General features: G+C 34.0%; 2 protein-coding genes across 6 annotated transcripts; one reads left to right on the top strand and one right to left on the bottom strand.

Annotated features, from left to right (window-relative positions):
• Nucleotides 1-7,097: 7,097 nt before the first annotated feature.
• Nucleotides 7,098-12,747, top strand: LOC120193013. Of its 5 annotated transcripts, XM_039195648.1 has the most exons (9): nucleotides 7,098-7,218; nucleotides 7,454-7,539; nucleotides 8,417-8,479; nucleotides 8,684-10,020; nucleotides 10,118-10,804; nucleotides 10,901-10,984; nucleotides 11,134-11,209; nucleotides 11,322-11,638; nucleotides 11,722-12,051. In XM_039195648.1, exons 4-9 carry the CDS (start codon nucleotides 8,686-8,688, stop codon nucleotides 11,911-11,913), a joined length of 2,691 nt encoding a protein of 896 aa, XP_039051579.1. In that variant the 5' UTR covers nucleotides 7,098-7,218; nucleotides 7,454-7,539; nucleotides 8,417-8,479; nucleotides 8,684-8,685; the 3' UTR covers nucleotides 11,914-12,051. The 5 variants fall into 5 exon arrangements, with proteins under 5 accessions (XP_039051579.1, XP_039051578.1, XP_039051576.1 ...); XM_039195649.1 differs by lacking the exons at nucleotides 7,098-7,218; nucleotides 7,454-7,539 and adding an exon at nucleotides 12,597-12,747 and having other exon boundaries at nucleotides 8,414-8,479; nucleotides 8,634-10,020; nucleotides 11,722-11,945; XM_039195647.1 differs by lacking the exons at nucleotides 7,098-7,218; nucleotides 7,454-7,539 and having other exon boundaries at nucleotides 8,399-8,479.
• A 2,483-nt stretch (nucleotides 12,748-15,230) lies between these two features.
• Nucleotides 15,231-17,686, bottom strand: LOC120193014. The gene is made up of 4 exons (XM_039195650.1): nucleotides 17,358-17,686; nucleotides 16,191-17,077; nucleotides 15,607-16,142; nucleotides 15,231-15,495 (listed from the first exon to the last, which is right to left on the bottom strand). Exons 1-4 carry the CDS (start codon nucleotides 17,653-17,655, stop codon nucleotides 15,309-15,311), a joined length of 1,908 nt encoding a protein of 635 aa, XP_039051581.1. The 5' UTR covers nucleotides 17,656-17,686; the 3' UTR covers nucleotides 15,231-15,308.
• Between the last annotated feature and the right edge of the window lie 443 nt (nucleotides 17,687-18,129).

Below are 18,129 nucleotides of genomic sequence, written 5' to 3'. Positions count from 1 at the left end.
AATGATATCTTCATAATTAACTAAAATTACTTTATAATACTCTCACAAACAATCTATAATGGAAATGATTGATGGGGTCACTCAAGAATCCTAATGCTTGTCTTCTAAAATGGTCTAAACTCCTATGGTTCACTTGCTCGATAGAGTTCACTAAGAGTGCTCTTACGCTATCTCTAGTCATAGAACCTGATAGAAGAGAATGACACGACAAATCCTCTCAGCCCGATGTAACAACATTTAATTTATCGAATAAGCTCAACTCCTATTAGTCGTTGAAATCCTACCTTAGATTATCTCGAACACTAATGTTGGATTAGGCTCTAGTTATTAGCTAAAACCCATTGTTCATGTTGATCTTCCCTTAGTTTTTCTCGAACACTAAGATCATTAACTTAGTTTCTCTTGAACACTAAGTATTATAATTAAGAAATGGTCACTCTCTTGCCTCCTACAATCTTAAGTAATTAAAAACAATGAACAAAACAAGTGATAAACATAAAAGCATCCACCATTCATTAAATAAAAACACTTAATCATCCATCATAAACCCCACCAAATAAGGTTTAATTCATGGTGATATTCGAATCATCCTTAAAATAATTAATTACATAAACCATTTGAATAAAAATAAAAATAAAGCAAAGAATGGTGGAGGAAAACTCCTAACATGCATTGTCGTGAGCTCCTTGACTATCACGAACTGACTTAGCGCCACTTGCTCCTCTCGGACGTCCTCACCACTCCTTCAAGCTCGTTTAATAGAGAAAAACTACGAAGAAAATAAAAAGAAATAGCTTTTCAGTCGCCTCTTTAGCTCACAGATGGAAATTTTAAGATTGTGAAAAGTCTCTTCATTTTCTTTGTGGTGTCATGTTCTATTTATACTAGGTAATTTTCATAGGTTTTTGTGCCAAAATTCCAATAGTACCCTAAGTCACAGTTCCCATATGAGAGAGGTAGTACAAAAGCTAACAGTAGTCCCCTCATAGGCAGTTAGCAAAAGAAAACATGTGGTGAAAAGGACAACTAGCCTTGTGTGAAAATATCATTTCTACACACAAAAATGTCACGGCATTCATTTGCACTCACCATGGCAATTACCTTTTCTACACCAAAAAAATGCCATGGCAATCATTTGCACTCACCATGGCAAGTGCCTAAAACCTGCGCATCAATATCCAAACCAGACATTTCCCATAAAATAGCACCATTCACAAAATAAAATGCCAAGGCAAAACAAATCCACCAAATGCAATTACACGCGCCTAAATGCATCTAAATAAACCTATATAAGTCTTTATACAATCAATAACTTAAGTGAAAATGCTTTAAATATAAACTTTTTAAGGAGTTACTAGTAATCATTGCTCACGCGAACGAGTGGATTGAAAGAAGTTGGGTCAAGCAGTCGAACGATTGGGTAAAACAGGAGTACCTATCATAACCAAAGTCATAAATCAATCTTTGCCTTTTTCTTTAAAACTCCTTAACCAATTTAATTAACAAGACTATGCAAGTTCAAGTTCGAATGTTAATTTGGAGGCTTTCGGGTTAGAATTTGGCAAAACAAACTTCGAATTTGAACTTAAAACGTCGAAAAACATAAAATATGATTTTTCATAAAAAGTTAACTTTTTGGTCAATGTCAAAGTCAATGTGTAAAAGTTAACAGGTTAAAGGTTAATGGGTTGGCTTAGTTTGGTCTGAGTTGACTCTATTTGAGTTAACTCAGTATCTAGAACATTTGATTGGCCACAAAGCACCACATGAAGGAGTGGCATGTGCAGCGACTGTAGGGTCAGTTTTGGGCGGCCGATCACTACTCGTTCAATAACTTTCCAAAATCAATTCAAAATGAATCAAATAACCATCCAAATCATAGAGAAAAATATTCTAAAATAGAATCACACTTACCCTTAACGGAGGATGATGATTAACCGACGATGAGGTGACAGATCCAGTGGGTTTTGCCCATAAAGGGACGAGCACGACGGTGAAGGCAGTGTGGTTACTAAGGTTCGAGATCGGCGATAATCGTACAAAATAGTGACGATGAAAGGGGTTCTTCAATAAAACTTTGACAGATGGATTATGATGAACGGTGAGCCCTTATGATGATTGGCTGACTGGGTTCTGGTCACAGTGGATGGTGATAACAACGGTGGCGACGGTGCGATGAAGGAATGTCGAAATTGGCTAGAAATTACAAAAATGATGACGGTATTTTGGGTTTTTGGCAAGTAAACAAACGGTGTTTCACAGTGAACAATGATGACTTTCGACGAATTAGTCAAGAGGTTTTGATCGGGGTTGGATGGCGTTCCTATTAGTTCCGACAGTGCACAGAACGATGATCGAACGAGGCTTGCACGGTGAGGGGATGGGGACGACACCGATAAGTAGGTTTAGGGATTTTAAAATTCTAATTTAGGGAAAGGATTTGGGGATCTTAAAATCCCAACCAAAATATTTAAAAAAATATATTTACTCTTCTGACAAAAACAGTACCCTAGCCTAGTGGCTAAAGCATGGCACACCGTTCTTGTGGTCAGGGTATCCCTTAACCACACGTTGAAAAAAAAAATCTGACCATTTCCCTTATTTTTTTCCATGTTGATAGACAAGGGTTAAATTCGGGGATAGGTCTTTGAATTTTTAAAGATTTTCAAAAAATTTCTTTAAACTTTGAAAATTCATAATTTGGTCCCAAAAAAATTAATTAAATAAAAATCAAATTTAAATCGAATGAAAATTGAGGTGTGACAACTTTATTTATGTATTGAGTTGTAATATTCAAGATGTATTATTTTATTTTAAATCACGTGTCACGGAGTTCCAGTTTTGTAAAATAATTTTATAACAGTTATTTATGTTGTATTTATGATACCATTCAGTACGTTTGAAAAGTAAATGATCAGGTTTTGAAAATTAGGTGTCGCTATAGCCCGATGTGGCACTTAAGCCCAATCAAGTTTAGGGTGTTCCGATACTTTTATCTTTTTTATTCATCCATATGATGTTAATATAAAATTAACTAAAAGTCACTGCATAAAGGTTGCACACATAATCAATAGATTTAAATACAAATCATTTATCACTTCGCTTATATATATATATATTTTTGAAAGATTTACTTCACACAAAAGTTTAGGCCAATGGTGGTTCCTCCAGTCCACGGCCAGTGCATACTTAAGACTCAATTAGGATTTATATAGGAATTTACATATTACCCACAAAGAATGACAGTGGTAAGATTTGAACTTGGCCTTACAAGCTCAAATTCTTAAATCTCAACCACTTGTGCCAACATTCATTAGCTCCTATAATTATTTATTGAGTAAATTTTAATAAATATATTTTATACAAAATTTTCTTTCCTCTCACAATATGAATGTGATAAAATCAAGTGGATATTAAAATGATTTATGTCAAATTTAAAAATTTAAAAATAATTAAAGTGATATCAACATATCACACACAAGAGACAAAAGATATCAACATATAATAAATCACACACAAGAGACAAAAATTAGAATAGTTTGATCTTATTTACCTCCATGAATGAGATAAACAATATTTCATTATAAATGTAGAGATCACAAAGAGTATAAATACATGAAATTTCATGTATCTTATAACTATATATATTAGAATCCACTTACACTTAGTGTAAAATTTTTAGTTTTACACCTTTTTAGGACTGTTAGATGAGTGAAAATTGATGATTGAGATTATCTTATTGTTTTTTTCATGTGAATATTTGCTTATTTCCTACTATTAATCTAAGCCGTTTATTTTCATTCATCCAACGATTTTTTAAAAATTGGGTAAATTATGCATTTAATACTTAAACTATCAATTTTGGCCCGTTTTAGTACCTAAACTTTCAATTTTTTCAAAAGCATACCTAAAGTTTAGTTTTTGTTTCATTTTAGTATATTTGTTCAAAATTTAACGTTAAGTTTTGAAAACAAATTTGAAAATTTAGGTATTAAAACAAACAAAAACTGATAGTTTAGATACTACACGTGTTAAGTTTTTAACAGCTGAATAGTAAATGAAACAAAAACTAAATGATAGGTATGATTTTGAAAAAAAAATGAAAGTTTAGGTACTAAAACGAACCAAAACTGATAGTTTAGATACTAAATGCATAGCCTAAAAAATTTTACACGATATGAACATATCATGCCATATATATATACCTAAAAGATATTGATATATCGCAAAACACTCCCTTAATATCCTTACAAAATTCATAGAACTTAATAATTGCATAAATCACAAAAATAATTATTTACACTAATTCTAAACGTTAAAATTCATCATATGATTTTAAAAAAAAAAATTATTTGCAGCAGTCTTTTGAGTCGCTTTCGTTTAAAAAATTGAAAACAAAGGTCCCCACTTATCGTGCAGTATTAAAAATGTAGATGGCATAGTCCAATTATTAGTGTTTTTTGACAATTGTTGGCGTTTGTAGTTATAGGACCATGCTTGCCATAACCGTGCTAAAGCTTTAGTGAGTGGTTGGAACATCTAATTTGTCCAAAGACACACCAAATAGTTGGATAGCCTTCATGCGACATTGATGGTTGAGAATTTGGAATGAATGAATGATGATGCGTTACAGTTAGTAGAAGCATGTGCAATCCCTAGCTAACCAATTATACTCCACATTCCCGAACTAGATACAATCGAAAATGTTCAATCTCACCTCTCCTTCTGAACCCTTAGAAATGGATTTTTTTACGATGCTTGTTTAATTCATTACCAAACTAGAAAGCACCCAACAAAATGGTAGATACAAGCATACGCACGTTGAGCAAACTAGAGAGAGCACTCAAACCATTTAATGTCGCGTAATTTATTGCTTTCTTTCATCTCAAATATAAGAAAATGGGTCGAGTCAGATTTTTAGTTCTATGAATTCGATTAAAATATAACACTCATCTACTCGTTATACAATTCGACTCAGATTTAGTGAAGTTTCATCCGATTTGAAATTCGATTCGATTTTGAGAGTAAAAATTCGCTCACGGCTCGGGGACAAATGTATATAATTCTCATTTTCATTAGGTAAAATTATACTTTAATTGAAAAATATTGAAAGAATGGTACTATAGTAATTATCCCTAAATATATGAAGGTAAATTATATTATTATTCTCGAATTATGTTTGACTGATTATTTTTCACCCTAAAATATATAGAAAGAGTGGTATTACAACATGTTGAACTTATAATATTAAATTTAAAATATTTGTATTTACCACACTATATATATATCATAATATTAATGCATTTAATAACGTCAACTCTGAATTTATTCACTCTCAAACAGCATGCAATCCTAATATCCTATCATATAATCTTAGAAACATCGTAATATAATATTAATAAAAACACATTAATTTTAAAGTACTATTTGAATGTATAATAACCTTTAAATATTAAATGAAAATATTTAATAAATTTAAATAATAATGAATTAATTATACAATTAAAAAATATAATATAAAAATCTATATGAACAAAATCACTTATCCTAAGATAATAAGATCCAAAAGAAAATATGAAACTTAATTTTATGTATTCACCATCAAATTTATAACTACAAAAAGAAAATCAATGGTCTCAAACTATAGAGGGTGCATTAGGATAAGGCATAAATATAGGCGTAGTTATCATCGACAATCCAATCCAGACAAACAGAAAGAATACAAAAAAAAATATTAGGTAGAGTACACCAATGGTCCCTAAACTACACTCATATGATTGTTTTGTCTATTGAACTTTTGAAAGTTATAAAAAAATAGTTTAATTTATCAAATTATTACAAAATCATCACCATAATGCTATAATAATTGCAAAAGTTCATTAATTCAAAGACTGTTTTGTAACAGTTTGATAAAATTTAACAACTATTTGTAATCATTCCATAAATTTAATGACCGTTTTATAATTTTGAAAATTTAATGACTAAAATGATTATTTGAGTATAATTTATTGACTTCTAATGTACTTTATCCAATAATTTTAAACTATTTGTGAGATTTCGGAAAAGAAACACAATACAATCGGCTTAGACAATTTTTACCATTCACAATTCATTTTAGCAGGCGTGAAGGCACGGACTTTTCTTATAAGTAAACTATATATTTTAAAGGATCAAAAGTATAATTTTATCATTTTTTAAATAAATTTTAAGGTAAATTATGCGTTTAGTATCTAATTATTAGTTTTGGTCCATTTTAGTACCTAAACTTTTAATTTTTTAAAATCATACCATACGTTTAGTTTTTATTTCGTTTTAGTACCTCACTGTTAAAAACTTAACGGGTGATTTGCACGTGATACCTTTTTTTATGAGTAAATTGCATCATTCATCTCTCAATTATATTCTCACTCATATTTTGGTTGCTAAAGTTTATTTTTTTTAATTTAATTACTTAACTTTCAAATTATTCCTAATCTAATCACTCAACTTTCAATTTTTTTAATTATATAATACTAAAATAACAATAGAAATATCATGTCACAAATAAAATAAATTAGAGTGATTAAAATATGAGCAATTTAAAAGTTGAGTAGTTAAATTAAAAATTTTAAACTTTAGTATCAAAATAGGAGTGAGAAGATAGTTGAGTGATGACTGATATAATTTACCCATAAAAAATACAGCGTCGTCAAGTACTAAAATAAAACAAAAACTAAATGTTATGTATAATTTTTAAAAAAAATAAAAATTTAAGTACTAAAATAGATCTAAATTGATAGTTTAACTACTAAATTAGTATTTTACCTAAATTTTAAACGATTAGATTGTATTTTACCATTCAGTCCTCTTGTTTTAAAAGAAGTTAAGGATTGGTTATCTATAATGAAAGTTAAAAAAATGTTAAAATAATATATTAATATTATTGAAAAAATAATTACAATTGTTGAAGATAAATTGTAAATCGAACATAGCGAATGTTAATTTCGACCATCAATGAACAGACTCTTGATGACCGTCGACTAGCTATCCAACGCCTGTAAAATATCTTAGCGTTTAAAATTAAATAGAAAATACTTTTTCCCAATATTACCAGAAAAAAATAATTCCAGAACCGGTAGCTGAAAACATGAGGCGACTCGGCCCTTCTGATTCACAGGAATGCAGGGTGATGAAGCCAGGCTCTTGCTAAGCTTCTCCTCTAATTGTCATCCTACTCAGGTTTTAATTTTAATTTTTTTTTTATCGTCATTCCTTTCCCCCCTTTTTCTTTCGCTCTTAAATCTTGATTTTTAGGGGTTTTTTAAACCTCATTTTATTGTTGTTGTTGTTGTTGTCTTGAATTGAAATTTATGAATGCCACTTGCTTTTCTTGTGGAGTTTGTAGCTCTAATTTCTTTCATTCAATCAGTTATATTAACAAATTTCCTCGATTTTTGATTCGGTTTGATTTCAGCTGCTTATAGAAAGAAAGTATGGTAGTCGCATCCTTACTTGTTCCCAGTTCACCAAAAGACTTCAGAGGGGTCTAAGTTCAAGTTAGTAAGCATTGAAATGCCTCTAAACATTTTATCTTTTTTTTAATGAGTGCTTTGATTGTAGTCCACAGATGCATTGGTTCTGGCTTTTGAATATTGGTATTATGGTTTGGAAATTCTGGCTGTTGTAATATTTGGTTTAGCAACTTAGCAACATGTTCTACTGTATCTAGATTTTGGACAAAGCAAGCATTTCAACAATGTTGGGGTGATTTCACGGCGTATAGCTGTTTAGTGAACATCAGTAGTTCTACTGTATCTAGAATATACTACCTCTGAAGGCTTTCTTGTTATGTTTTGCTACTGTTTAAATTCATCAAGGGAGCTAGATTGCTTATGGATTTGCACCTTGTTTTTGTTAAATCCATGATCCAAGCAAGGATTAGTGATGGTATGTTCTGCTGAGTTTTGATAATGATCATATATGAGATAATGGCGTGTATAGATCATATATATTCTGCCATCAGAGAATATATTCAGTCTGGTAGTTATTCAACTTGCCTGTAGGTTGTTGTTTCATTCAAACTGCACAAGTTTTTCAACTTGCCTACAGTCTGGTAGTTATTCTATTCAATAAACAATTGAGAAAATTTGTAGTACTCTAAAAATCCTGGTTTGCAAACTCTCAAGTAGGCTATGCAATCTGATATGGAAATAAAGCTCTTGTTTTGCGCACTCCAAGGGTAGCACCTTTTGTGAAGACTTAATAACTTGCCATCTAAACTTAGGAAGCATGAGATTACACTTTCTTGACACATTATGGTGTCTCTGTCAAAATGACTTTGTTTGCTGTATTGGTGTTTTTCAGGGAAGTTTGCCTGCTTTTTTGGTTTCCAACTCACCTGCTAAGTTTTTATAACTAGCTCAGGCCTTCTTTATAGGAATCGTGCAATGTGGTTGAGGAACAAAGTAAACAAGCTCTATCTTTCAGGGATATGCAACAGGTGATTTGCGGGTGGAAAGGGATTTCCAGTGTTCCAAAATGTCAATTCACTTTATGGCTGGAATTTAATTCAAGTGTCTTGATTTTCAAGTTTATAAATTTCTATCCACTATATATATATATATAAACTTATTTTTATTTCAAATCATGAACAGCCGCATGATATAAAGTTTCTGTTCTTGTGCTACGTGACGAGTGGTTGAAGAGATGACCCCACTTCGGTCCATAGGATATGTTGATCCTGGATGGGAGCATGGGACTGCTCAAGATGAAAGGAAGAAGAAGGTTAAATGCAAATACTGTGGGAAAGTAGTCAGTGGTGGAATATTTAGATTGAAGCAACATTTAGCCAGATTGTCTGGTGAAGTTACTCATTGTGAAAAGGTTCCTGAAGAAGTATGCTTGAATATGAGAAAAAATCTGGAAGGATGTCGTTCTGGTCGAAAACGAAGGCAATCAGATTATGAACAGGCTGCTCTAAGTATCCAATCTAATGATTACAGTGATGGAGAATATGCTTCTGCAAGTTACAAACACAAAGGCAAGAAAGTGAGGGGTGACAAGAACTTGGTTATCAAGTTCAACCCTCTTCGGTCATTAGGATATGTAGACCCAGGATGGGAGCATTGTGTTGCTCAAGATGAGAAGAAGAGAAGAGTAAAATGCAACTATTGTGAGAAAATAATAAGTGGGGGCATAAACCGGTTTAAGCAACATCTTGCTAGGATTCCTGGAGAAGTTGCATACTGTGAGAAGGCACCTGAAGAGGTATATCTCAAAATCAAAGAAAACATGAAATGGCACCGAACTGGTAGAAGGCATCGGAAACCTGATACCAAGGATATCTCCACATTCTACTTGCACTCAGATAATGAGGATGAAGATGGAGAGGAGGAGGGGTATTTGCAATCTATAAGTAAGGATATGCTGGATATTGATGATAAAGTTTCTGACAATGATGTTAAAAATAATGTAAGAGGTAGATCTCCTTGTAGTAGTGGTAATGGTGTTGAACCACAACATAAAAAATCAAGACTGGATTCAGTATTTTTGAAGTCACTGAGAAGCCAGACCTCAGCTCACTATAAACAACCAAGAGCAAGAATAGGGTTTGAGAAGAAAGCTCACAGGGAAGTGATATCTGCAATCTGCAAATTTTTTTACCATGCAGGAATCCCTTCTAATGCAGCAAACTCTCCATATTTCCATAGAATGCTGGAACTGGTTGGTCAGTATGGGCAAGGTTTGCAAGGTCCTTCAAGTCGACAGATATCCAGTTGTCTCCTTCAGGAAGAAATTGCTAATATTAAGGAGTACTTGGTGGAGCTTAAGACATCTTGGGCAATCACTGGTTGTTCTGTCATGGCTGACAGTTGGAATGATGCACGAGGGAGGACGCTGATCAACTTTTTGGTCTCTTGCCCTCGTGGTGTTTATTTTCTATTTTCTGTTGATGCAAATGATATGATAGAAGATGCAGTTTATCTCTTCAAGTTGTTAGACAAAGCAGTAGACGAGGTTGGCGAGGAATATGTAGTCCAGGTTTGTATATCCATACTTTTGTTTCTTTGTGAAATATACTTTTATATCTGTATGAGTATGCAGTGTGCACTCTTCTGAGCTGTTTCCTTTGTTTCAGGTGATTACTGCGAACACTTCAAGTTTTAGGAATGCTGGAAAGATGCTTGAAGAGAAAAGGAGAAATTTGTTTTGGACACCTTGTGCTGTCTATTGCTTTGATAGAATGCTTGAAGATTTTGTGAATATAAAATGGGTGGGAGAATGCATAGAGAAAGCAAAAAAGGTGACAAGGTTTATTTATAACAATGTGTGGTTGTTGAATTTTGTGAAGACAGAATTTACAAAGGGACAGGAACTTCTTCAGCCAGCTGTTACAAAGTTTGCCACTAACTTTTTCACTTTACAGAGTTTGTTGGACCAGAGAGTTGGTCTTAAGAGAATGTTCCAATCAAATAGATGGCTTTCTTCCCGCTTTTCCAAATTAGATGAAGGTAAAGAAATTGAAAAAATTGTCTTAAATGTCCCATTTTGGAAGAAAATGCTGTATGTGCAGAAATCCTTAGAACCAGTTGCTGAAGTTCTTCAGAAAATAGGTAGTGATAAAATCCGATCAATGCCATTTATATATAATGACATCTATAGAACAAAGCTTGCAATTAGAGCCATTCATGGTGATGATGTTCGTAAATATGGGCCTTTTTGGAGTGTGATTGATAGTAATTGGAGTTCATTGTTCCATCATCCTCTTTATGTTGCTGCATACTTTCTCAATCCGTCCTATCGGTACCGCCCAGATTTTCTAATGGTACTAAACTATATATACTGCTACTTGACCCTTATCTTTTCTTGATTGCGTATTTCTTCCATGCTTAATTTCAACTTCTTGTTCGTGTTACTGAAGAATCCTGAAGTAATTCGTGGTTTAAATGAGTGTATTGTTCGATTGGAGGCAGACAATGGGAAAAAAATTTCTGCATCCATGCAGGTAATGGTTTCTTATTTCTGCTAGATTTTACATCTAATATGTTAATCAATGACAGATCTAATTATCCACGGAGCCACATTGATTGCTGTGGAAGGAGTTGTGGCCCTCTAATTTGACTGGATTTTTTTCTTTTGCTTTTCATTTATCAGATACCTGATTTTGTGTCAGCAAAAGCTGATTTTGGAACTGATTTGGCCATAAGTACTAGAAACGAACTTGATCCAGGTGATTCAGGATTTTATATGCAGACCTTTTTGTTCAATAACTTGTATTTGATAAAAAAAATTGATTTTTCATGTTGGTTGAAAATTTTTGCTAATTTCTGTTTCATTGTTAGCTTCATGGTGGCAACAACATGGGATAAGTTGCTTAGAGCTACAACGAATTGCCATACGCATACTAAGCCAGACATGTTCATCAATTGGGTGTGAGCATAACTGGAGTGCATTTGACCAGGTTCACATCAAAAGACGCAACTGTTTGTCCCGGAAGAGATTGAGTGACCAGACCTTTGTTCACTATAACTTGAGACTGAGAGAACGCCAACTAGGAAGGAAGCCTGATGAGTTGGTTTCCTTTGACAGTTCCATGTTAGAAAGTGTATTGGATGACTGGCTTGTGGAGACTCGGAAGCTAGCCATGCCAGAAGATGAGGTACCTTTCATTTCCATTTAAATTGTTTTCTTTTAGGATATGCCAATTTTTAATGCTTTCTTGAATCAATTTTCCTGATTTAGGAAATCATTTATAATGAGGTGGAACAATTTTGCGGGGATGATATGGTTGAATGCGAGTGTAAAGAAAAGAGACCTACAGAAATGGTCACAATTGCTGGTTTTATTGAACCAATGGATATTATCCCTTCTGCTGGAGGTGTTACCACTGATGATGATGGCCTTGATTTTCTTGATGATGATTTGACAGATTAGTTTTATCTTCAATGTGGCTCATTAATCTTCGAGTAAGCCATGAGATATCTGTTTCCAGTAATTGGATATTAATAGAAAAAGAAGTAATTTGACATTGTCAAAAGACCAATTCTTATAATTGTAATTTGTTGTGCCATATATCGTTGTCAAAGTATTAACATGTCACCAACATTATTTCAAATTTTCTTCTCCTTTTGATGGCAATTCTTTAGTAGGGGAGCTCATCTGTCTGCATCAATCCCCACAATTGGTACCATCGAGCTTATACAGCCTCCTTCACACTGTTATGATTGTCAATTTTATTTACCTCTTCGCACTTGACCGTTTGCCATTTTTGGATGTACTTTTCTAGAACTCACATCTTAGTGATGATAATTGCTCTGCTTGATATTGCAGCATTCTCTTTGAACATTGCATCTGTTCCTTTTCCTTCTTTGTATAGCTTAGTCATTTGTTATCCTAAACCTCAAATTTCTACTCGATGGAATTGGATCGAGTAGGTGAGTGCATCGAGTCCTCATCAATCGGCCATGATTTGTACTATTGCATTAGCTGAGTGAAACCTTGAAATTGCATGTTATGATTGTCACAGCTACAGAAGGGGAAGGCTCGGTCAGGTGATTTCTTTTTTCAGAAGTATTAGAACTATATTTTCTTTATGGTATTTTTTCCTTTATATTTAGGAGTGGCCTTTCTTCTTTAGCTACATGTTCACACGTCAGAAGAGCAGTGCCAAAGGCTTATGGGGGAAGAAGAAATCATATTTTGATTCGGATTTGAAATTTATTTTCGGTCTTATGGAAACTATTTGACTTGGGTGATGAAATGCTACCAGGTAACTAGCAGCATGATGAGTAAGTCACACTTTGGCTGAACATTACAATACATATGTTTAGGGGGCCTAAATAGTCTGTATTTTCATCTTCTCGGGACCTGTAGAAAGCAACCCTGACTAAAATTCTGAGCTGGAAATTGTACAGTTTTATTGTGGTCTCGTTGTGTTCGCCTCTACCATTGGGAGCCTTAGTACGTATCGGATGTGTTGTGCAGTGACACAGGTTTTATTCCACCTTCACTTTAAGTTGTTCGAATGCAATTTTCTCTAAGCTTATGCATCTGGTTGAGAGTTATTTTGAGATAACTTTCAACCATTTGAGATTGAACGCTCACACTCCTGACACTCCTTGTGCTCGAATCCGAAACCTCAAGGAATAACGATAATTCCTTTATCACTGAGGTCGTTCTGTTGGTGTTGGTTTTTGTAATTCTTGGACACTAATAACAGGGATAATGTACTTTTGATATCGACATTTTTGTCGATGTAGACGGAAGCCTGGTATTCTATGCTCGGTAGCCAAATTGGTTTTAGGATGAAGGCTGCTTTTATCTCAACCTGGACATTGAAGAACCACCCTCCTGCTCTTGCCAACAGTTGTACATCCCAATTAAATGTCACCAATTTCCCTTTCAATTAAATGTAACTAATCTTCCGGCTAAGTGGATTGGAAATTGAATCTACTTGATGAAATGATGAACAATTAATATTGAAAATGAATCAATTGATTAAAGAATTAAACCGCTTATATGTCCAAATTTTCAATGAATTAAATCTCAATGAGACATAAAATAAAAACTAAAAAAATTAAACAGTTCAATGACCGTAGGTACATCAATTTTGAATACCAATATATTATTACTGTGAATGTACGTCGTCGAGCTCCTGCCATGGAGCCACGTGTTAAGTAAAACGCATTGTGGTGTACTGTAGTGTCTAAATTTCATTGATTTCATAAATGTTTAAAATTTTGTGTATAATAATTTTGAATTAAAATTACTATATTACATCAGAAATTTGACATTTATTTAAATTATGGCAGCTTGAATGTTTTAAGTTTCACAAAAATTATTCCATCTCTCTTATTAAGTGTATCTCTTTTAGTCTGAAAATTATGTCTCCTTTAATTTTAAAATTATCTCATTCAAAATATCTTATTAAAAAAACAATAAATAATAACATTTTTATTTTTTTACTCTTATATATCTCTCTTTTACACTTATCAAAACAAATCAATCAATCACTTTTTAAGAATAATTTTATCATTGCTCTTGGTTAAATATATCTTTTAAAACTATATACATAATCAATACAAGACACAAATTATATGACAATAATATTTTTAAAAGTGTTAAAATCTTCTTACACAATGTAAAATTCTTTCAATTTTATCATATATAGATGTAAGATCGTTGGATAAATGAAAATAAGTGATTAAGATGACACTAGGAAATGAGAAGATACTCGTTCAAAAACAAAAACATGAAATTAATCTCGACCATCTGTTTTTGTAAATTATTTACATATAAATCCTTTACCTTGTTTGGTAAAAGAACATAGCCCAAAGGGCTAAAGAATCTAGCTAAAGCAATGACCAAATCTCCCACAAGGGTGATTTCGATGCTCGCGGAACCACATAGCTAAATTTGACCGGAGAGTCCATGATCAGACATTGAGATATCCATAAATGCAAATAGTTACTATGCCAATTTAAACTTCAAAACGTTTAAAAGTATGTACTTAATAGCATTAGGGGTACAACCATTTCCATTGTAAACACCACAAAGTTCAATCTAATACATTTAATTGACAAGTTTAAGCCATGTAATCCATTGCCCATGATTGCTTTAAGTACTTACCATATTCATACTTCCATGAGATTTGCTAAGCTTTGACTGGTAATGTCAAAATCATATCTATCGTTATTTATACCCCTCATTGGGCAGCAGCTGATCAAGAACCCCTCCAACAAGATCTGGATGTTTCATTACATCTTCAAAAGTTTCGTAGAGTACGATGATCTAGATGAGGAGATACTGCTGATGGCATAGAAAAACTAGATCCGGCTCATACAGCAGCATGGAATCAATTGTTGACACAAAAAGACACTATACCAAGCAGTAAAATTCTAACTATATTGTGATGGAGAGAAGAAAGACTCATATAACTATTAGGGATTGCTTGTAATATACCAAATGCACATAAGCACTGCCAAAAAAATCTTCAGGCTTGAGATGCAGAAATCAGCTCCTAACTGGAAATCCCTAGTCTAATCCCAACATTACCTTAACTACTTCAGCCACTCCTTATCTTAGTCTCCCAGCAAATACTAAAACGGAAAAATGACAACAAAAAAAAACATTATGAAAAGAAATCTATTCTTACTTTTGCATTCGTTATCCCAAAACACATTTGCCCCTCGGTCTTGATACTTAATATTCTTTCCGAAAGTCACTCTAGTTTCTTACCCCACCCCACCCTCCTCCCTCAACCAATTCCCTAAACACAATCTTTCACCACATTTGGGTCACTTTCAGTATCAAAACCACTTTTGACCAGATCAAGCAGCAGTCTCAGTAACTATTTCTGTTCTAGTCTCTGGAAGGGTTACTGTAATTCGCTGCCATCCTGACTGATGATGTATAATCCATTTCTTCAATGCAATTATCATATTTAATATCTGGAGAACATTACCTAAACATAAATCTTCCAAGCACGCTTTTCTTAAAGCTAAAGCCGCTTCATATCTGCAATGTTGATTACAAAATTAAGCTAAGGGATAGTCCCAGTAAAGCCTAGGAACAATTAAAAATAGGAAACATGAGAGAAAGAGAGAGGAAAAACATAAAGCATATTACCTGGATTGAGAAGCCATCATTGCTGATCGTCCATTTGGGGATGACAAAAACTTTTGTATTCCATCCCACGTTGTCTTTGGGTACTGGTTAGGATTCCCACCAATAAGATTGACACACTTCCATAGTTTCTCATTTCTACCAACATACAACTGCATTGCTCCTAAACTTTGCTTCAATACCATTTGTTGCTCAATTGCACTGTCCAAAGCCTTCCTTACATTAGTATTGCAGTGTTTTCGATCTCCATAACGAATGCAATCAGTAATGTTTGCTTCAGTAGGCATCATTTTTTCATTTTTGAGTGTGTTTAATGCAAATAGGATAACACCAATAAGACCTTGAACATATTCAGAAGGTGGGGAACGTCCTTCAGCTCCCCAAACACCATTACTACGAGAACTTGAAATTGCCGAGGATGTCCGGGGTCGAAATTCAGGACCTCGTGGATACCTATTAGTATAAGTATCATGCTGACTTGCTTGTCCATTGTGGAATAAATGGCTTCTTTGTGGTGTATGTAGGCCAGTTTGATTAGGCAATGACTCGATAGAGCTTGTTTTGAAGTTTTCTCCAATTTGATGAGGAAAATTATTACCATTTTGAGGATAGGTGGAGCGTTCAGAGATATTTAACTTAGCAACATCAAGCATATTTGAGAATGGGGCAGGAAATCTAGGCCCCTCCACTCCAGGAGGTATCGGGTGGAAACCATGATTTTGTGGATTCAGGGGTAGGAAATTATCTTGTGGAAAAGCTGGTCGCAGAGGAAGATTATTTGGTCCCACTGAATGAGGATGATGATTCTGCAGAACGCCAACAAAATTAGCATTGTTACTCCCTGAAGGATTAGGATCGCTGGGGAAAAGGTTTGGAGTAGACCAGCTTGCAGAAACAGCTGGCTCACTACCACCAAAAAATTCATGCGGTGCTTTCTTAAACGACTTTGTCTGTGCATACTCTGGCTGGTAAGAATAGCCATTGTTCATATTTTCTTGAATGGTAGTTGTTGCAACACTAGAAGCTCTTAAGTTGGTTGGCTGATATGGGGTTTTCCTGATATATTTCCCTTCGTATTTGATATCACCATTCCTTCCAGCATTAGATATATTTTGCCCCATTGTAACATTTTCGGAACCAGAAACCGTCTCAGGAATTGGATTATACGATGACATTTCAGAGATAAAACTATTCCGACCATTAGCAAGTTTAGTTGATTCACCACTTGAAAGAGGCAGACCACCATCCGAAAGACTCGTCCAAAGCCATACACTCTTGGCCGCAGCAACAAGGGCTGCAGATGCCTTCAGAGGTTGCGCCAAAAGAATATTATATCTCCTCATTCGTAACTGATGGAGCGCATTAGAAAAATCCCTATCGCCAGAAATCAACAAATAATTTGCAGGGGCAGGATTATCCACAGCCCAAAACAACATATCAACTAGAATCTTTTTATCACTGGCATCTTTCACACCTGCCCAAGTAAAAACCCGAACTAATCAACAACACTAGCTCTAAAACATCTAAGTCTTAATTTCAAAATCAATATAACAAGTTGAAACCCTATATCAGAAAATCCGCAAAGTAAACCAGTTTTCAAGTTCACAAGAAAACAAAAAGAAACAATGATTACTTAGCGATTAAGTCTATAAGAAACAAAGATTACTTAGCGATTAAGTCGATAGGAAACAACAATTCAATCTTGATTTACTAAGGTGATTATGAAATAAAGGAAGTTAAAGATCTCGAATTACCGGCGGGGACATGATTGAGTGCGATGCCGGTGCTTGATAGCGCCTGCTGCACGGAAAAGGGGATCCGATTAGTGTCGCCGTAGGCGGAGATGGAAACTGGCCCGCAGTAGTTCATCTTAGACAGCGCCGAACTAATGTTCTGCGCGATCGCGTGCGGATCACAGTTCTTCGGGACTTGGCAATTCTCTATGTCCCACCAAACCGACGTCTTCGCCGAAACGTACTGAGGTTCAGCCGGCCCTCCACCGTAGGAAGGGGCGACGGCGTTAATGAATGTTCCGGTTACATCTCCTCCCATGTGTGCGCACGATAGAGAGGGTAAAATTAGTAAGTTCAGGATAGCATCTAACAACGTTCGGCTTTTAGTCTTTTGCTTTGCTTTGCTCAGTTCGTATTTTTTAAGGTCAAGTCCACAATTTATAATTATAAAGTAAACCTATTACACCGTTATAAATTATCTTCAAAATTTTAAATTTATAATTTCCGATTATTTTTAATAAAATTTAAAAACTATTTATATACTGTACCCTTCTTTTACTCTTTTGAAACTACACTAATTCTGATCTACTTTCTAACCCTTCGTTTAACCCTGTTTGAGAAAATGTTTGGTTTCTAAAATTTAAGATTAAAAGCCACCTAAATAGATGAGTTGGACAGTTTAACTTCAATTCCAATAGTGTAGCTTGAATTATTATTAAAATTTTAGTTTGATAATTTTAAATCACGTAATTTAATTATATTATTTGAATTATAATTAAAATTTTAGATATTA

This window comes from Hibiscus syriacus, unplaced genomic scaffold, assembly GCF_006381635.1.
Source record: "Hibiscus syriacus cultivar Baekdansim isolate YM2019G1 unplaced genomic scaffold, ASM638163v2 tig00116984_pilon, whole genome shotgun sequence".
In the NCBI taxonomy this organism is placed as follows: Eukaryota; Viridiplantae; Streptophyta; class Magnoliopsida; order Malvales; family Malvaceae; genus Hibiscus; species Hibiscus syriacus.
This window is presented reverse-complemented; position numbering and strand designations above follow the sequence as displayed.